Below are 21,761 nucleotides of genomic sequence, written 5' to 3'. Positions count from 1 at the left end.
CAATTGTGTGTACTTCCGAGTATCCCCTCCCTTCTCTTCATTTTTCTATCCTATCTTTTATTTGGCAACCATGGCTGCAAAAGGAGAACGCTGGTACTCACAGCAGAAAAAAGAAATTCTTGCTGGAATATGCACGTACCAAGGCCTTGATGCCACAAACAAAAACAGAGACCAACTGATCGCGGCTCTGGTGCAGCTGGACAATGCCTAGAACCCAGCGAGCGCAGACGCCAGCCCAAGCAGAGATGGCGCTGCAGCCGAGGTCCAACCACCGTATGCAACCAGGGCGGGCTGGACCCCTACCTGCAAGCGACCTTTGATGAACTTTCTTCCGACGACCGTGATGAACTTCTGAAGCTGATCCAGCAAGCTCAGGAGAGAGCCGAGCGAGAGGCCCAGGCCCAGAGAGCCGAGCGGGAGGCTGAAAGAGCCGAGTGCCAAGCCCAGCGAGAGGCTCATCAGCGGGAGGCCCAAGCTCAGAGAGCCCATGAACTGGAGCTGCTCAGACAAGGGGTGAACACATGAACGCCTGGAAGCTGGTAGCTAACACTTTGCCCATTTTTAAAGATCAATGAATATTCACTGCTCTCCATGCACATAGTCCCGGCATGGAGAGCAGTGAGTATTTTGGCAGCTGTCCTTGGCTTTTAAGCAGCACATGATGTCCCTGCCATACGCTGCTTACAAGCATAAATCAGCTGCTAGTATCAGAAAAAGATGCTGCTAGGGAGCGAAGGAATTTAAGTATAATGGTTTGTGTTTTTAATGCTTTTCTGACAGATGTCATGCATACCAGGATGGTGATGGAGGCCCTGCACACCAGGATATGGATGAGGGGGCCATGCATACCAAGATAAAGATGAGGGGGCCATGCATACCAGGTGAGGGATAAGGGGGTCTTAGAATTAGACTTACCAGTAACTTGGTTTCTAAGACCCTCCAGGACAGCACCACAGGAGATTGCATAGCCAGAGATTAAATATCCCCTTTCTCACCCTCAATCCTCAGTGCTTTTCGAAATGCTCACACAGGTATGAATGTTTCCAATATTTAACACCAAGGAATAATTATAAACAAAAGAATGGCAGGAAACTACCTGTACTGTTGTGGAGGGTCTTAGAAACCAAACTACCATTAAGTCTAATTATATTTTCTCCAATCCCCTCCATGACAGCACCACAGGAAGAATACCAAAGAATTAAGCTAGGGCGGGACAATTGCCTGGAGGACTTTCCTTCCAAAAGACTAAATCTTTATTTAACATCAAATCTAATCTACAGTGCTGTGAGAAGGTATAGACTGTGGACCAGGTGGGAGCTTTGTAGATCTGCTTGTTGGAAGGACTAGTCCTTTCAGCCCAGGAGACAGACCTGGATCTTGTAGAAAGAGCTTTCAGCGATTCTGGAGATAGATAGATTCTGTCTCTTATACGATTAACAAACTGGATTAAGAAAGCAATTTGTGAAAGTACTTTTGGATATCTTCCCTTTATTAGGTCCACAGTATTAGACAAAGAGATTTTGATCTTTCTCTGGGACACTGTTTGTTGTAGGTAGTAGAGGATGTCTCTCCAGACCTCCAAAAAATGAAATTCTTTTCTGTGGTCTGTCAGATTTTGACAAAAAGAAGAGACGACTATCTCATGAGACACATGGAATGCTGTTGTCCCCATGGGCAAGAATTATGGTTCTAGGTGGAGCACCACCCTATCTTCTAGGATTTTTAGATAGGGTTAGCTCATAGAGAGGACCTGGATACACTGCTTTCCATGATAGGTTATCTATATGTAACAGGGACAATGATTTGAAGTGAAGCATATTTAGAAACTGGAGTACAGTATCCAGATCCCAAGAAGGGAATGCACTGAACCTTATTAGAGAAGTTGCCTTTATAAATCTCCTTATCCATCGATGATCCGCCAAATTTTGGTCAAAATAGGAGCTTACGGCTGACACCTTGACTTTAAGGGTAGTAGGTTTTAAACCTCTTGACAATCCATCCTGCAAAACGTCCAATATTTTGGCTATGTCTGGAAGAATTGGAACCAGAGGAATAGACCAGTACCGTAAACTGAAGGTTTTCCATATTTTCAATAGATGGCATTTGTAATTGGCTTCCTATTTCTCTGGAGGGTATGTATGACCCCCTCTGAGGGGCCCATAGCTTTTAGGATTGAGGCTTCCGAAGCCATGCAGCCTCTGGGGGGGCTGGATGATATTTCAGACTTTGATGTAGAAGATCGTGGATCTTCCCACTTCAAGCCATTTAATGTCCTAAACCAGCCCTTTTTTTAGCCACAGAGGAGCTATAAGGATAGTCTTGACTTTCTCTTTTCTGATTTTTTTGTAGTGTCCTTGGTAGTACGGGAATAGAAGGAAATGCATTGGCTAGCTTGCAATCCCAAGGATGAGCGAATGTATATATTGTCACTGAAGCGTCGTTCAGATCAAGGAAAAAAATATAATTTTACTTTTGCATTTTGATGATTTGCAAATAGGTCTATTTCTGGATAACCCCTTTTTCTGGTATTCATCTGAAAGATATTGGTATTCCTGCTCCATTCACCAGGACGTATGTTTGTCCTGCTTATGAAGTCTGAATGTTGTCATGACCTTTTAGGTGAAGGGCTGATAAAAGAATATAGGTCTCGTATCTTGTGCTCCCTTGATATCTCATGTTGGAATAAATTATGACGTGGGTCCCATGAAGAAAAGATGTTGCTGTCTCGAGGGCTTCTTCTACTGCTTGTAAGTCTCTGAAGTTTGAGGACTGACTGGTAATCAGTTGCACCCAGATTCCATGAAACATGACCTAGGAGAATACAGCTCCGTAAACTCTTTTGCTGACATCCATCCTTACTGAGGTTAGAAGGATGCTATATCCATGGTGTTCCTTCTGTCAGATTTCCCAAACAGAGCCACCAGCTGAAAGACAGTTACCTGGTAGGGTAGATGGATTCTTCTGCTGAGTGAACACGGAGTTCTGTCCCATAGTGAAATAATTAAATTTTAAAGGATCCCTGTATGGGCCTGAGACCAAGGAACTGCTTGGATATAAGTTGTCTTGGACCCCAGAATGGACATTGCAGATTTTATAGAGACCATCCTCTCGTTCCTCTGAGAATATATTCTGGATCTTATATGTCCAGTGGCATGTAAAAGTTTGAGCACCCCTGGTCAAAATCACTATTATATTATTGTGAACAGATAAGCAAGTTGAAGACGAAATGATCTCTAAAAGGGGCTAAAGTTAAAGATGACACATTTCCTTTGTATTTTTGGCAAAAAAATAAATACCGTATATACTCGCATATAAGCCGAGATTTTCAGCCCATTTTTTTGTGCTGAAAGTCCCCCTTCTCAGCTTATACACGAGTCATATACCAGGGGGTTGGCGGGGGAGGGGGAGTGTCAGGTCATACTTACCACCCCCTCCTGGCGTGGTCTCTGCAGCCCCCCTGCTTCTCCCGGTCTCAGGCTCCTTCCTTCAGTGGTCACATTGTACCGCTCATTAGTCATGAATATGAGCATATTTATTACTTTAATGAGTGGTACCACGTGACCGCTGAAGAAAGGAGCCTGAGACCGGGAGCAGGGGGGCTGCCGAGACCATGCCAGGAGGGGGTAAGTATACGCTATATTCACCTGTTCTCTCCTCAGTGTACTCGGTCTGTGATGTTCAGGGTCAGAGGGCGCGGTGACATAGTTAGTGCGCACCACGCCCTCTGCCTGAACGTCACTGATAGAGGGACCCGGAAGACAGAGCGACACGCTGGGATCGGTAAATATCGCCAGTGCCGGGGTCCTGAGCCAGCGGTGACATCAGAACCTGTCACCGCCTGCTCAGGACACCGGCACCGGGCCCCCAGTGACGAGAGGTATGTAATTTTTTTTTTTTTATTTGCAGCAGCAGCATATGCGGGCAAAATTATGGAGCATCAATATATGCGGGTATAATTATGGAGCAGCATATGGGGGCATAATTATAGAGAAGCATATGGGGCATAAACTATGGAGCAGCATATGGGGGCATAAACTATGGAGCATCTTATGGGGGGAATAATCTATGGAGCATTATAAGGGGGCGTAATCTATGGAGCATTTTATGGAGGCATAATCTATGGAGCATAATCTATGGAATATCTTATGGGGCCATAACCTTTATGGGGCAGCATATGGGGCATTATTAACCTTTGTGCAGGATTATATGTGGCATATTTTGTATGGAGCATGTTATGGGGCCATCATGAACTGTATAGAGCATTATATAGGTCTCCTGATTCAATATGGATATTCAAAAACATTTAACCTACTGATATCTCAATCTTTCTTTTATTGGTATCTATTTTTATTTTTGAAATTTACCAGTAGCTGCTGTATTTTCCACCCTAGGCTTATACGCGAGTCAATAAGTTTTCACAGTTTTTTGTGGCAAATTTAGGGGGGTCGGCTTATACACGAGTATATATGGTAAATATATACCGTATATACTCGTGTATAATCCGAGATTTTCAGCCCATTTTTTGGGGGCTCAAAGTCCCCCTCGGCTTATACGTGAACCATATGCCGGGGGTTCGGTGGGGTAAGGGGAGCAGGGGTGTCTGATCATACTTACCCTCCCTGGCTCGGTCTCTGCAGCCCCGCCGCTTCTCCCAGGGCTCAGGCTCCTTCCTGCAGCAGTCACGTGGTACCGCTCATTAAAGTCATGAATATGCGCATATTTATGACTTTAATGAGCGGTACCACGAGACCGCTGCAGGGAGGAGCCTGTGACCTGGAAGAAGGGGCTGCACAGAGACCGTGCCAGGAGGGGGTAAGTACAGCTATATTTACCAATCCCTGGTCCATCGCTGCACACTGCTCTGCTGTCTTCCATCCTCTGTGCGCGCCCGCCCTCTGCCTGCCCGTCACTGACAGAGGGACCCGGCAGACACGGGCACGCAGCGATGGACAAAGGATTGGTAAGTATCGCCAGTGCCAGGGTCCTGAGTCAGCGGTGACCCTGGCACCTGGCCCCCCGCGATGGAAAGGTATTTTTTTCTTAATTTGCAGTGGCAGCAGCAGCTGCAGCATATGGGGGTATACTATGGAGCATCTTATGGGGCAGCATATGGGGAGTATACTATGGAGCACCTTATGGGGCAGCATATGGGGGCTATACTATGGAGCACCTTATGGGGCAGCATATGGGGGGTATTACATGGAGCACCTTATGGGGCAGCATATGGGGGTATACTATGGAGCACCTTATGGGGCAGCATATGGGGGTATACTATGGAGCACCTTATGGGGCAGCATATGAGGGGGAAACTATGGAGCACCTTATGGGGCAGCATATATGGGGGTATACTATGGAGCACCTTGAGGCAGCATATGGGGGCATAAACTATGAGGCAGCATATGGGGGCATAAACTATGGGTCATCTTATGGGCCAGCACATGGGGGCATAATCTATGGAGCAGCATATGGGGGCATAATCTATGGAGCAGCATATGGGGCACATTATTCTATGGAGCATCTTATAGGGCCATTATTAACCTTTGTGCAGCATTATATGGGGCGTATTTTGTATGGAGCATCTTGCGGGGCCACAACCTTTATGGAGCATCTTATGGGGCCAAAACCTTTATGGAGCAGCATATGGGGCATATTATTCCATGGGGCATATTATTCCATGGAGCATCTTATGGAGCCATTATTAACCTTTGTGCAGCATTATATTGGGTGTATTTTGTATGGAGCATCTTATGGGGCCCATCATGAACTGTATGAAGCATTATATGGGGCTCCTGATTCATATGGATATTCAAAAACATTTAACCTACTGATGTCTCAATTAATTTTACTTTTTTTTTTTATTTTTGAAATTTACCAGTAGCTGCTGCATTTTCCACCCTAGGCTTATACGCGAGTCAATAAGTTTTCCCAGCTTTTTGTGGCAAAATTAGGGGGTCAGCTTATACACGAGTATATATGGTATATATTTATATCTTGAGATAGCGCTAAATAAACGGGGTGTATGAATTTCTGCGTATTATAACAGGCTCTGGATTATTGCAGGGCTCTGCACAGCATAGTGTCCACAGTGCCTGTGGAGACAGCGATAAGGGTCTAGGGACTCTTATTGTGGTGGCACAGACGAGTCTGGCTTATTAGCAGTGGGGGAGTGCAGGACTCGTCTTTTAGAGCACACACTGCACGTCTCTCCTCGGTGTCCCCCGGGTATATGCTCACCGTCCGACGCACTGAGGTCAGGTGTCGCTTCTTTCTGCTGGAGTGTGCCTCAGAAAATGGCTGCCGCCTCACGCTGGCCCTGCCGTCTGCCCAGAAATCCACATCGTTCGGATCACCAGAGCCTCTTGTCACTCTCCCATAGGGCCAAAAGATTCCCGGAGCCTGGGGAGTCCCAGTATTTGTAAGTATGCAGCGCTGAGAAGATTTAGAAGGCAGGATAATGGCAGGATTATGGGACCTCTGCCAGGACATATCCTCTCCTCCACTACATAGCCACACCCCCAAGTAAATATATATAGTCATTTTTTTACATTAAAATTAAAAAAAGGAAAATGGACCAATGGAAAAGTTTGGGCACCCTTGGAGTTTTGCTTGCTCAGATAACTTTGACCAAGGTTTCAGACCTTAATAAGCCTTAGGCTGGTTTCACATTTGCGTTTTTTTGCGCTTGAAAAAAACGCATACACGCGCATGCGTTTTTTTCCCCTATATTTTTCATGGGTGCGGATACATGCGCATTGGCATGCGCTTGTATGCGTTTTTTGTGCGCTGCGTTTTTTTGTCTGTGCGGGTTTTTTTTCAAGACACTACATGTTGCATTTTTTTTTCCGGCCAACCACTTTAAAAAAAACGTATGCGCACGTTTTGCGCTAAAAAAGACCATTATGGTATGGCATGTATGCGTTTTTTTTGGCGCATGTGTTTTGTTTGGTGTCCACCGGTTAGACGTTATAAAATTCACAACTCAAAAAAAACAACATATCTATATAAAGGCGGTGTCTGCCAACACTGTACCACAACTACAGTGACAGCCTGGAGAGCAGAAATTCAGCTACGAACCCATCTTCAGCGTCAAGAATGTGAGTATTATTACATGTAATAATGTATGCCTGTCCTTTTAAATTGTATATGTACTAATGCGTTTTATTACTTTTACATGCAGTATGTCTTCTGAATCAGAATATTCCCCATCCCGGCAGGAACTGGCGCAAGCAGACCGTGAGGTGATTATTTTAGTGCGTTTGGTAAGTATATCTGCTGCTTCTCCAAATCTTACTTTTTTTTTCTTTTTCTTTTTCAGACATCGTCATCTTCTGCGGACGTGACTACTGAGGGCGAACAGCAGGAGCAGCCAAGCCAATTCACGGTGGTGATACGGGATGTAAGTATCAAATGATTTGTAATGTCCTTTATTTTTGATCTTCTATATTTCCTCTTTTCTGTATCTTTTTTTTAAAACTTTTTATTCACTCCAAATTCGAATATTCTAATGAATGTGTTTTGTCTAGGTTCCACAACGGGATGAAGACGTATACCTGGATAATGAGCAGCTTATCAGACTGGTCCAGGAGAGTGCCCCGTTGTGGGATAGCCGTGACCGGTTGTACAAGGACAATGTGGTGACCCAGCGGCTATGGAGTGAGGTGGCCGCAGCGTTGATGGATGGCTGGGACAGCGCCACTGCAACCTCCAAAAAGGCGTTTAGTAAGTATTTCCCTGCTCTGTTGTGCCGCTGTGACTATTGTCCTTGATGGCACTGTTGGGTTTCGTGATAGATATATTCTAGCAGGAAACCCAACAGTGTCATCGGGATCAACAGTGACTGCTTTGGGTATTGTATTGCTGTATTGTGCCGCTGTGACTATTGTCCTTGATGGCACTGTTGGGTTTCGTGATAAATATATTCTAGCAGGAAACCCAACAGTGTCATCGGGATCAACAGTGACTGCTTTGGGTATTGTATTGCTGTATTGTGCCGCTGTGACTATTGTCCTTGATGGCACTGTTGGGTTTCGTGATATATTCTAGCAGAAAACCCAACAGTGTCATCGGGATCAACAGTGACTGCTTTGGGTATTGCATTGCTGTATTGTGCCGCTGTGACTATTGTCCTTGATGGCACTGTTGGGTTTCGTGATAGCATATGTCGTGCATCAAACACAATTGTTACATGTTGTTGGTTTGTTTTTCAAACAGTGGACAAAGTCCGAACACGTTGGCGCTGGATCAAGGACCGCTTCAACAGTGATGGTCGAGCTGAGGGCCAGATTCGCAGTGGATCTGCGTCAAGGACAAGAACAAGATACCGTCACTATCACGCGTTGCAGGTCCTAAGACCGGTCCATTGCACCAGATTGTAAGTATTATAATTTTTGGGGTTTTATTTTTATTAATCTGTGTTTTTCTAATCCACAGCTGATGCTTCTTGTAAAGGCATGATAGAAATGATTTTCCTTTCTTCCACAGCACCCTGCAACCTGGCCCTGGAGCGGTCCTTCATCGGACGTCCTCTGACCCGTCCCAGCCATCCGACAGCCAGGAAGCACCTTGCAGGTCAGCCACACAGACAGCTGTTGACCAGGAAGCTGGTCCATCAGGTGTTCCCCTGTCCCAGGTCTCTGCCACTGGTTATGCAGGCACTACCCACCAGCGGCAGAGGGCCTTGGACAGGAATGTCTTGCCCGAGTTTATGCACTTGAGCGAGGCCTTTAATGCCAGCCTCAAGTCGCTGTCCGACAGAGTGGAAAGCGGTTTTTCACTCATGGAACGTGGTTTTAACCACATGGAACACCGCTTCCTTTCTGTCGAACAGCGCCTTGACCATCTGGAGGCCGACCTCAACAGACCAGCGCACCATTTTTTAAGTAAGATTGAAAAGGGCATGGCAGAACACCTTAGTCCTGAGCAACAGCCGAATGTGCTGCAGGCCTGCAACAATGCTTTCTTGCAGGCTATGCAGCATAATCGGTATGGGCAGCAGTCAGTGGTGTCATTTCCACCTGTGCCACCATTGATGCGCTTCACCTCACTACCGACTTGTGCTGCATACCACTGCACGGACACCTCTATTCAAAGCCAGGACACCCACCGTTACACCACCACAAGTCTGAGTGCAGCTGGTCAGTTCACCAACACCACCATGGCAAGCGCTGCTCCTGTCTGGAGCACCACCGCCACACCCATGCATGTTTGGAGCACAGCCACCACTCCACAATCGTGGAAAAGCCCTGCCGCAACAACATGTAGTAGCCCTGCCACCACCACTCCGCAAACCTGGACTATCACTGCCGCCACCAGTCCTCCTGCAAGGACGAGCACTGCCACCACAGAGCAGCAGCAGCCACCGCAGCAGCAGCCACCGCAGCAGACAGGGGGACCCACATTCTATATTTGCCCCAAGTTCAAGGCGCAATCAAGCAAGGTGGGCATTGGGCCCAAGTAGGTCCAGGCAGACAAGTTTACGGAGACATGCACTTAGAACCAATGTACCTGAACCTCGTTCCTCTCCTTCAAGTGTTTCTAGTATTCCCTTAACTGGACTACCTTCCCCCACAAGTTTTGTTGCCCCTTCCCCTAGAACACCTTCTTCAACTGTCAGTTGTGCATCTTCCCTGCACACCCCCAAATTGAAACCATCTGCCCCAAAACGCAGAAAAAAAATAAAGTTTTTTTTAATTTTTCTTGTTCAAAATAAATTTAAATTTCTGGTTCACCATAAGTTTGATTAATGATTTTGTGCGCCGCTACATAAACACTGCGCCGTACACAATGCGATTTAAACTTTGCAAGGTGTCATAAAAAGTGTTTGGAGGATGGGCTGTTTTTACCATCCTCATTTCACTTATTGTGATTCTAGGCAAGGGGGATTATTGATATACCTTGTAATTATCAACATACTCTTTGTGTGTTGAATCCACTGATGGGTAAAAAAACACAGCATATGTTAAATACAAAGGCCTAGTATAATTGTTAAATACCAAGGCCTAGTATAATTGTTAAATACCAAGGCCTAATATAGTCATATGTTAAATACCAAGGCCTAGTATAAAATTGTTAAATACCAAGGCCTAGTATAATTGTTAAATACCAAGGCCTAGTATAATTGTTAAATACCAAGGCCTAGTATAATTGTTAAATACCAAGGCCTAGTATAATTGTTAAATACCAAGGCCTAGTATAAGACCTATAGTTTTACCGAATAGGATCTGGTTTCCGGAAACACAAACTGTTGAATTTCGGGGGAAAAAAAAAAAAAAAAAAAAAAAAAAGTGAATTTCTTGCTAAACACTACCACAATGCTAGTTAATGTGAAATAAAAGTTGGAATTGAGCTGATTACATTCATTCACTCAATTCAAAAACTTTTATTCCCCACTTGCATTCTGGTTGGGTTTTGAATGAATCGCCTCCTTTTTTTTTTACACCAGTTTGACAAATTTAATTTGAAACAAATTTGGTTTCTTAAAACCCGATCCTACCAAAGTCGCTCAAACGTCATAATCATAACTATTTATCAATCATGGCCTGGTTATATTGAGAAATAATGGCCTGGTTAATACACATATCATATTTAACCTGCAGATTTGCTTAAGTACCAACAGCTTGGCTTACGTACCAATATATTTCACGCAGACTAGCGATCCTGCATTTAAACTCATATGTTTATTTACCTGCCCAGGTGTGAAAACATCATGAATTCACAGGTATACATGGGAATTTTTTTATGTTATTGGAGTGTAAAAAACATATAGTGCACTCGGTACTGGTATCAAATCAGTTTTTTTTATTAACATACACAAACGAAAAACTTTACACCATTTCATCTTGCCAGTGCACCCGTCCTACATCAGAGATAAAGTAGGCCGCAAATTGGTCCCTCATTTGGCCAACTTCAACGGATGACCTGAGAGGGTGCTGAGTGAATTCAGGCAATGGGTTAGGAGCAGCAACATCGAGTTCAAAGGTTGGGTGCTCTTTAGCCATCACAAAATTATGTAGAACCACACAGGCCTTCACCACCTCATCGACTGTTTCAAGTTTAAGAATAATGGCTGTGCTTAGAATTCGCCATCTGGAGACAAGAATCCCAAAAGCACACTCGACAGTTCTTCTGGCCCGTGTCAGCCTGTAATTAAAAAATTTTTTGTTGTGGTCCAAGTCCCGGCTGGAGTAGGGTTTCAGTAGGTTTGAGCACATTTGAAAAGCCTCATCCTCAACCATTACAAAGGGCAGTGGCGGAGCTTCGGTGTGGGGAAGAGGTCGTGGCATGGGGAAATTAAATTGGTTGCCATACAACCTCCGGCCCATGTCTGAGCTTTTAAAAGCCTGTGAGTCATTACCACGGCCAAATGCTCCAATGTCCACTGCTACAAACATACATCCGGCATCCGCAATGGCCATGAGTACTATTGAAAAGTACTTTTTGTAATTATAGTACTCAGATCCAGTTCTTTTGGGTTTGATGATCCGTATGTGTTTACCATCAACAGCTCCCAAACAGTTGGGGAAATTGCAGACTGTCCAGAATTTGTCAGCAATTTCCATCCACTTTTCAGCGGTGGGCAGGGGCATAAATTCTGGACAAAGAACATTCCAGAGAGCCCGGCAGGTGTCCGCAACAATTCCAGACAAGGTAGAGATTCCAATACGGTACTGGAAGTGGAGTGAAGACAGGGTCTCTCCAGTCGCCAGGAATCTGCGAAACATAGAAAGTAAAATTAATATTTCTGTATATGGTTTTTTGAAACTATCATAAAATATTTTATTACATTCACAAAAAATAATTAGCCAAGCTTTTGAATAGTACATGTAAAAAAAAAAAAAAACCATCAGACCCCACCCCTTGGTTTTTAAAAATATTACGTACCGTAATGTAACCAGTAGCCGTTCCTCAGGAGGAATCGCACGACGGAGCTGTGTGTCCTGTCTCCGGATGGATTCTTTGACACGACCAAGCAAATCCCTGAAGCTTTCTTGGGACATCTGGATATAATCTGTAAATTTCTCCGGGTTTGCCTGTAGCTCACAGTAGAGGGTGTGGTATGCCCCACGGCTCTCCCGGAGTTTAACAATCGGATGTATCCACATACGCCGCTGCTGCCGTCTTCGTTGCCTCTCTTCCTTTGTTCATGGCAAGCAACTGCATAAGCCTGAGCCATCGCGATGTCCAAATCCAAGTTGAAGTGAAAACTCTTCCAGCGCAGATCCATGTTGACACGAGAAAAATCAAGCAAATGTGAAGAATACTGTAGACAGGGTCTATATATACCACACCGCCACTGACGTCCCATTGGTCGTGTGTGTTGCCTGATGATTTTGCTTTTTTTTTGGGTGTGAACAATGTTGAAAAAAACGCAAACACTCTAAAAACGCACTAAAAACACATAAAAACTCATAAAAACGCTGCTTTTTTTCATGCATGCGATTAAAAATGCTTGAAAAAAACGCAGCGTTTGTATGCATTTTTTCTATGCTTTTTTTGCGCAAAAAACGTGCAGCAAAAAAACGCAAGTGTGAAATTAGCCTTAGTAAACTTTTAAGTTTTTGAATTTACCCAAAAATTTAAAATAAGCAATACATTTCATTCAACTTCACAATTGTGTCCCACTTGTTGATTCTTCACCAAAAATTTATATTTGGTATCTTTGTTTGAAGCATGATATGTGGGAAAAGGTTGAAAAGTTCCAGGGGGGCCGAATACTTTCGCAAGTCACTGTAGATCAGAAAGAATAGACAGGATAGACAGATAGAAAGAAAGAATAGATGGGCCAATAAATCATACTTATTTTTGCTATTGGAGTGCAGCCTTCATTTTTTTGGACTATAGCATAAGGTTTGGTACATACCTGGAAGGATTTTTTGCACCCTTTGTTTTCTTTTGGTGCTATTTGTTTTCTTTTTCTATAGATAGACAGAGAGAATAGACAGAATAATACACACAACTCCAAAAATTAATGGAGAAAAAAGGATGACTGAACCAAAAAATACAAAAATATTTTTATTGTAATTTTTTTTATATATACTGTATATCCATAAGAATCATATCAAGAAATGAAAACCACAAATCTAAGGACACGGATCAAGGGACATGTAGTAAATGCCCTGGTTATTTTCACATAAAAAAAAAAAATGGTAAAATATATACATATATATTATATTGTGATCTACAACAATAATTGGTATACCACCATTTCTGCAATAATAAGAGGTCAGAAATGTATATACCAAACCTCACAAGAAATGGTCAAACAAAAATTATAATAAATTGCTAAGTGCATAAATGGGGTTAATCTTGTGCAAAAAAAAAACAAAAATGTTTAAAAAAAATCCCATGTATATCAAACTGATGATAAATCACACACTAAATTTAATCCTTGTGAGGTGATTCAAAAAGCGAGCCTAAAGTACAATAATACACACAGTGCGCTCTAAATGATCATATGTGTGCAAGGTAATATAATAAAGAAAAAACAGGGAAAAAAAATGCAAAAAGATGCAGCAAACTGCAATGGTAGTAAGAAATCCCTGTGAGGCGATTTCACAAACACGCCTAAAGTGCAATAGTACATGTAATGCGCTCTAAACACACACAAGTGTGCATGATAATTTGCAGCAAACTGAAATGCTGGTAAGAAAAAGAAACAATAGACAGACAGAAAGAATAGACAGACAGACTAGACAGACAGATGGAAAGGATAGATATACAGAAAGAATAGATTGACAGAAAGAATAGCAAGGTGACATTAACCCCTTATTACCCCACTTGCCACCCCTACAGGGCAAATGGGAAGAGCTGGGCAAAGCACCAGAATTGGTGCATCTAATAGATGCGCCTCTTCTGGGCAGCTGCGGGCTCCTAATTTTAGGCTGGGGGACCAAGATCAATGGCCATACCAGCCTGAGAATATCAGCCCTCAGCTGTGAGCTTTAGTCAGGCTGGTTGTCAAAAATAGGGGGGGACCCCACGCCGTTTTTTAAATTATTTAAATAATTTAAAAAAAAAAGCTTGGGAACCCCTCTATTCTTGATAAATAGCCTTGCTGATGCTGACAGCTGAGGATTGCAGCCCCTCAGCTGTGAGTTTCGCCTGGCTAGTTATCAAAAATAGTGGGAGACCCAAGGCCGTTTTTTTTATTTTTATCATTTATATTCAGTGGAGCGGCAGATGAATTTTCACATCCGCCGCTCCTGCTCTCACTGCAATTAGTAGGTGTCGGATGATGGGATCAGTTGTCCCATCAGCTGACACTAGTGACCCGAGGTAAACAGCATGCTCAGATCAACAAAAAAAAAAAAAAAAAAAAAAGTCCGTCGCCGGATTCCGTTATTTGACGGACTATGACGGATCTGTCGCCCATAGGCGTCCATTCTAGCAGACGATGGACAGCGACAGATCCGTCGCTGTCCGACTTTTCGATGGAGACAAAAACGTTCCTTTGTGCGTCGTCTCAAGAATTTCTGACGGATCCGTCAAAAGATGGATGAAACGTGCAGTCATCAGTCACAATCTGTCGCTAATACAAGTCAATGAGAAAAAAACGGGTCCAACGGCATCAGTCACTGGATCCGTTTTTTTCAAAATTCGACGGATTGCGACTGATCGCAAAAACTGATGTGAGAAAGGGGCCTTATGGTCTTGCTTGAGTATGGGAAAGATAACACTTTACCGGATGCACTCAGACCTCCCTTTTGACAGCTAATCTCAGGATACTGTGAAAAGTTCTGGCCAATAGATTAGTTTATTCAATTTCAAACCTCAGTATCAAACAGGCTTTCTGCCTAAAAAAAAATAATCTACCAATATAATTATTATACATCGTTTCTTTAGACTTCAGATACCATCAGATAACTGTAGAGGTAGGGCTATATTCTCAGTAGACATTGCAAAAGCATTTGACAGTGTTGAGTGGTCCTACCTACAACTGTAAATAAAATTTATACTGGACACGTGGAAAAAAGTGAGGTCAGACTTTTATTGTTTCTTGCACATAAATTGATAACATTTAGATGTATGCAGTTGAACTCTTGTACAAATCATGATTGACAAAGCCATTACTATAGGACAATTTGGATACTAAAAAAAAAATCAAAATTAGAAAATATGTTGAAGGACCTTGTTTTGAGACGTAGAGAGCTGAGGTTGAGGACACTATTTCTAAAAGTCAAGAAATAAAAAGGGAGGATTGGGAATTCTGAATGTATTTGTCTATTTCTTGGCTTCATAACTGGGAACTTGGAAACTTATGAATTAGCAGGTTTGGATGAAATGGGCGACTCCTCAGATTCCATGCCTTGTAACATAGTAACAGTTCGCAAAGCCAAAAAAAAAACATTTGTCCATCCAGTTCAGCCTATATTCCGTCAGAATAAATCCTCAGATCTATGTCCTTCTAAAGAACCTAACAACTGTAAGATACAATATCGTTATGCTCCAGAAAAACATCCAGGCCTCTCTTGAACCCCTCGACTAAGTTCGCCATCCCCACCTCCTCAGGCAAGCAATTCCAGATTCTCACTGCCCTAACAGTAAAGAATCCTCTTCTATGTTGGTGTAAAAACCTTCTCTCCTCCAGACACAGAGTATGCCCCCATGTGTCTGTCACCTTCCTTGGTATAAACAGATCCTCAGAGAGATATTTGTATTGTCCCCTTATATACTTATACATGGTTATTAGATTGCCCCCCAGTCATCTTTTTGTAGATGAAATAATCCCAATTTTGTTAATCTCTCTGGGTATTGTAGTTCCCCCATCCCCTTTATTAATTTTGTTGCCCTTCTTTGTAATCGCGCTAGTTCGATGATATCTTGCCTGAGTACCAGGGCCCAAAACTGTACACAGTACTCCATGTGCAGTCTAACCAGGAATTTGTACAGAGGCAGTATAATGCTCTTATCATGTGTATCAAGATCTCTTTTAATGCACCCCATGATCCTGTTTGTAATGTTTAAAACATGTCTTAAAATTGAGAATTTGAAATTTAGATTGCAAAAGGTATATATAATATCACAGTTGTTGGAGAATCAGAAAACTGAAACAAAAAACAGGAGCGCCAGCTGACCAAGCAGGAATTAAATGGGTATGCAGATCAGATTGCAAACCAATAGTTGGCTCTTGTTTTGACTGCTGGCTCTCCCATTTTTTTGTTTCCATTTTTTAACTTGCCAACAAGGGGTCCAGAGTGAGGACAATCGGCTTATGGTAGCAGCTGGCTGACTATAAAGGATTTAATTTTTCATCTTTTGTAAATTCTTTCTTTGTTGCCCACCTCCTTTTGTGTATCCTTTTTGTGTGTCCAGGGTTCATTCAGAAGCGCTTCAACATAGCCTCTTTTTTTCTGTTTGTTATCTTCTAAGTTGTTAGAGAATAGAAGGATCAGGACGATAGAGGAGTTAGAGTTCTTATTCAATCTAGAAAACAGCCACCGGTTAAGGGTGAAATTGTTATGTGAAGCCTTATAGAGATAAAGGGACATATTTTGGGAAAAATAAACTAACAGTTATAACTTTGTTAGTGAGAAATTGCAGTAATAAGGCTACTTTCACACATCCATTTTTTTAAATCCGGCATGATGCGGCGAAATTTGTGTAAACCGGATCCGGAATTGGATCCGGTTTTTTCACATAGAATGTAATGATCGCCGCATCATGCCGGATGGACATGCGGCGCCTCCGGGTTTTGCCGGATACGGCAAACATGCGCCGTCCGGTGTCTGCAAAAAACGTTGGCTGCAACGTTTTTTTGCAGCGCCGGACCGGCTTTTTCAACTGCGCATGCCCGGGCACTGAGTTTTAACCCCACAAGTGCCCGGCGCGCATCTCTCTCTCTCTCTCCCCCTCCCCTTCTCTCTCTCCCTCTCTCTCCATACGCTCCATACCTTTCTTTGGCTGGCTCTCTCGTCCCCCTCTGTCTCTCTGGCTGCTCTCTCGTCCCCCGCTGTCTCTCTGGCTGCTCTCTCGTCCCCCGCTGTCTCTCTGGCTGCTCTCGCCTCCCGATCTCTCTCCGGCTGGCTCTCTCGACCCCCGGTGCTGCGGCTCCTTTAAATGTCCTCCAAGCCGCATCAGGGGCCGCATGTACATCCGGTGTCACCGCTGCAGGCCGGATCCGGCGGCCCGGCTATTCGCCGCAGGCCGCCGGACCCCTAACACCGGATGTCTGAAAGAGGCCTAAGAGAATTGTATCCAGGCTTTATAATGCCATAATGAGAAAACCTGATTGACCGACTTCTGCTCCGGCAAAAAGTAAATGGGAGAAAGAAGTAACACCAATGAAAGAAGAGCAGTTGTCTGGAAAACCCAGACAAGTATCTCTGATTTCTAAAAGCAAATAATTTGGCATTTAACACTTGAGGTATTGCTAAATATGGGGTAACAAAAAGGACCCAGAGTTTCAGAAATGTCAGATTATTTTGAGGAACACGTATTATATGTAATTGTTATGCTATAAAATGTAAATTTGTGGGTGTCAGGTTATTGAGACAAGGGAATAAGTGTTTAAAATCAAAGTCCCCTTAGTCCCAATAATGTGTGTATTGGGGGATAAGTTGGGAAATGATTCCCTTCTCTAACACGGAAAGTTACTTAAAACAATAGATCACACAAGATGTTCCTACCAAGAAGGAATGGATTATAGATGTAAATAGAAATTTCCAATCTGAACATGTTCATTACTGTAATATAGAAAAGATAAAGACGTTGTTCACACACGCAGATTGTGGATTATAAGAAACTGTAATCACAGACAGATATGTGAGATTGGGAGTTAAGAAGAAGAGTGAGGAGGAAATGTAGGGTAATTTCTTGCGGAGGGAGTTTGCAATACTCTTGTCCACATAGTGAATATATAAATATATACCTGAACTATTCAGTGCAGATGGAATATTGCATTTGATTTGCTTTTTACGTAACATATCAATTAGTAACTGCATCTGTGAAATTACAATCCCTTTCTCGCTTACTTGTCATTACTATGACTGTCTGAAATGTGTTTTCTTGTACTGTTTGTCAAAAAATATATTTGAGTTTTTTTGATGGTCAATAAAATATGACTGCTAAGTCAACCATTTATTACCTTTTAGGTGTGATTATGTCTTCTCCCTGTGCGAGATTTATGATGTTCAAGAAGATGCCATTTGCGAATAAAAAAATTACCGCATTCAGAATATGCAAATGGGTTCTCCCATGTGCGAGTTCTCTAGTGTTTAACAAGACTTGACTTATTTGCCCAACATTTCCTGTATACTGATCAATGATCCTGTGTGATTTCTCTGGTGAATAACTATATGATTTCTGGTTAAAGTGTTCCATATTCAAAATGTGAGATTCTCTCCTGTGTGAAGTTTCCGATGTTTAACAAGACTTGTTTGAACTACAAAAAATTTCCCACATTCTGAACATGAAAAAGGTTTCTCTACCCTGTGAGTATCCTCATGTTTCTCAAGATGTGATTTCTGAATAAAACATTTCCCACATGTTGCACATGAAAATGGCTTCTCCCCTGTGTGAGTTTTTTTATGAACAACAAGATGTGATTTCTGAATAAAACATTTCCCACATGTCGCACATGAAAATGGCTTCTCCCCTGTGTGAGTTTTTTTATGAACAACAAGATGTGATTTCCGACTAAAACATTTCCCACATGTCGCACATGAAAATGGCTTCTCCCCTGTGTGAGTTCTTTTATGAATAACAAGATGTGTTTTCCCAATAAAACATTTCCCACATGTCGCACATGAAAATGGCTTCTCCCCGGTGTGAGTTCTTTCATGAAAAACAAGATGTGAATTCCGAATAAAGCATTTCCCACATGTTTCACATGAAAATAGCTTCTCCCCTGTGTGAGTTCTTTTATGAATAACAAAATGTGATTTATGAATAAAACATTTCCCACATGTTGCACATGAAAATGGTTTCTCCCCTGTGTGAATATTTTGATGTTCCACAAGAGCTGATTTCCGAATAAAGCTTTTCCCACATACTGAACATGAAAATGGCTTATCTCCTGTGTGAGTTCTCTGATGTGCAGCAAGATATGATTTACTTGAAAAAGATTTCCCACATTCTGAACATGAATTCTCCCCTGTGTGAGTTTTCTGATGTGCCACAAGACTTGATTTCAGAATAAAGCATTTCCCACATGTTTCACATGAAAATAGCTTCTCTCCTGTGTGAGTTCTCTGATGTGCAGCAAGATACATTTTACTTGAAAAACATTTCCCACATTCTGAACATGAAAAAGGCTTCTCCCCTGTATGACTTCTCTGATGGAAAACTAAACTTGAACTGCTTTGACAAACTTTCCCACATTCTGAACATGAAAAGGGTTTCTCCCCGTGAAATTTCAGGTGTGTACTAAGACTTGATTGTCGTGTAAAACATTTCCCACATTCGGAGCATGAATATGGCTTCTCTCCTGTGTGAACTCTCTGGTGAAGAATAAGTTCTGATTTTTGGTAAACACATTTCCCACATTCTGAGCATGAAAAAGGTTTCTCCCCTGTGTGAGTTTTCTGGTGATAAGCAAGACTTGATTTTAGTCTAAAACATTTCCCACATTCTGAACATGAAAAGGGTTTCTCCCCATGAAATTTCAGGTGTGTACTAAGACTTGATTGTCGTGTAAAACATTTCCCACATTCTGAGCATGAATATGGCCTCTCTCCTGTGTGAACTCTCTGGTGAATAATAAGTTCTGATTTTTGGTTAACACATTTCCCACATTCCGAACATGAAAAGGGCTTCTCTCCTGTGTGAATTCTCTGGTGTGTAATAAGCTGTGTCTTCCTTACAAAACATTTTTCACATTCTGAACATGAAAAATTTTTTTGGCCTGTGTGATTTTTCTGACGGGAAAAACATTTTTCATTCTTTGAATTTGAAAATGGCTTCTTTCTTGTAAGAGCAATTTGATTTTTAACGCCTCTTTTGTGGGTTTTATTTTTCTGAATAATTTTTGAAGCATTAGGAGATAAGTCTTGTTTAGAAGGATCAGACGATAGATCTTTGCTGTGAAGGGATGATGAAATATCTGGAGTAACGGCATTCACTTCAGTTATATTTTGTGTGATATCAAGATCATCTGATTTAAGAACTGAAGATGTCTGATGTCCCTCTGATCTCCAGGTACAGTCATCTGCCAAGAATAAAACCAATAATTTAAGAATCCTTAATTATATTTTTAAATTTCTAGATACAAAATTGCAATTTCTATGGACATTTTATGTAGAAAAATTATTTTACCAAGACAACAACAGTTCACAATCTAAGAGACCTCAGAGCACGAACCAGTAGACCACGAAATTCGACTATGAATAAAAAGCCACCAAAAAAATCATATGTGGGACAAAATGAGAAAAACATTTTTTTACTCATCCTCCATAAACAAGCCCCTACTCAGGTCCATCATCTTTCAATGGAAAACTAGAGGGTTTGCTCAAGGATTCTTGAAAAGCAACAACCAATCTAGCAAATACCATTCTCCAAAGACAAAATGGCTCCCTTGCTTCTGAGCCTTGCTATATGCCCAAACACTGTTAGTGTCCATATTTTTGGCATTGCTGTACTGAGAACCCACTTAAACATTTATGGTGTGCATGTCCCTATAAGCACGAGCTGGGCACTATGTATTGGGCACTAAAATGGCATATTTACAATTTTTCCTCTGCAACATCAATTATGTGCAGTTTTCCAGAAAGTGCCTGCGGTGTCAAAATAGTCACTACTCCTATGAATTCCATTAGGGAAATGGAGTCACTATCAGGTTTTCTACTGTTCCAGCAAAATCTGATTTCCCATAGCCGAAATGCCGTTTCTTCCGCTCTGAGCCCTGCCATGTGCCCAGACAGTAGTGTGCAACAATACATATCGTATTATCAGATTATGACAAGATTTAAAATAAATTGCGGGGTCGATGTTGCATTTTGGTGCGCTCGGAGCACAGTCAAAAGGGCGCAGCGCACGCAAAATCCTACTAGCGCACGGCCAGCGCACGGTCTGCTAAAGATAGGGTGCGCAGATCGCATGCAGCGATGTGCGATAGTAGGGAGGAGCTGACCAGAGTGGGCACGGCAGGGGCAGGGCTTAGCGGCGCTGCGATCAAATACGCTAGTGTGAAACTAGCCTAACACTACTTAAAGCTAAAACAAAATTAATTTATACTTGTCATCTCTGCAGTCCGACTTCTTTCATTTGTTCTTACAAATTAGTGTTTTTTTGTTTTGTATTATCTCCATAAAGATTAATTTTATTTGAACTTATACTTACATATATTAATAGGACCTTATTTTGGCTATTTGTCTATATGTTCATTCTACCTCCCAAAATTCAGAATAAGGTTCTCATTTATCCTGCGCTCTCCACCGAGCGCTTACATTGGGGTTTCTGTGTCAATCTCCAAAACCGCGATTCTCTGGCATGAGCGGCAAACTCATTTTTTTCTAGTAGTTCTTTAAGGGTATGTTCCCATGGTCAGTATTAGGTAGCGCTCTGGACGCAGCACATGTCCGCTCAGTCCAAAGCACTGCCCGGTTTTGAACGCAGGCGATTCCGCATATACTCATTGAACCGTGCAGAAACACCGCGCCCTATAGATATGACGGTGATATTTATCTTGCAGAGACTGAGCGTCTCCGCAAGATAAATAGACATGCTGCGGTCTGGAAAGACACGCCGCATGTGCGTCTATGCAGGGAAGCCAGAGGCGTCCGTGCATGCATAGTGGAGATGGGATTTCATGAAATCCCATCCACTAT

At 42.5% G+C, this 21,761-nt stretch overlaps 3 protein-coding genes across 3 annotated transcripts in view; all 3 read right to left on the bottom strand.

Annotated features, from left to right (window-relative positions):
* LOC141053013 (uncharacterized) overlaps positions 1–21,761 on the bottom strand; it is a 230,009-nt gene that overhangs the window by 174,596 nt on the left and 33,652 nt on the right. The gene's annotated exons all lie outside the window — the stretch shown is intronic.
* The window catches only part of LOC141053017 (uncharacterized), a 151,602-nt gene continuing 144,807 nt past the window's right edge, over positions 14,967–21,761 (bottom strand). Inside the window, exon 9 of the mRNA XM_073550349.1 lies at positions 14,967–19,794. Within this exon, the coding sequence (XP_073406450.1) occupies positions 18,321–19,794 (1,474 nt within the window). The 3' untranslated portion in view covers positions 14,967–18,320. The remainder of the gene's footprint in view (positions 19,795–21,761) is intronic.
* The window catches only part of LOC141053016 (gastrula zinc finger protein XlCGF66.1-like), a 58,670-nt gene continuing 56,849 nt past the window's right edge, over positions 19,941–21,761 (bottom strand). Inside the window, exon 6 of the mRNA XM_073550348.1 lies at positions 19,941–20,143. Coding sequence (XP_073406449.1) covers positions 20,063–20,143 — 81 coding nt within the window. The 3' untranslated portion in view covers positions 19,941–20,062. The remainder of the gene's footprint in view (positions 20,144–21,761) is intronic.

The sequence above is a fragment of the Dendrobates tinctorius genome, unplaced genomic scaffold (genome assembly GCF_039654945.1).
Source record: "Dendrobates tinctorius isolate UK_male_01 unplaced genomic scaffold, ASM3965494v1 ptg000164l, whole genome shotgun sequence".
NCBI lineage: Eukaryota > Metazoa > Chordata > Amphibia > Anura > Dendrobatidae > Dendrobates > Dendrobates tinctorius.
This window is presented reverse-complemented; position numbering and strand designations above follow the sequence as displayed.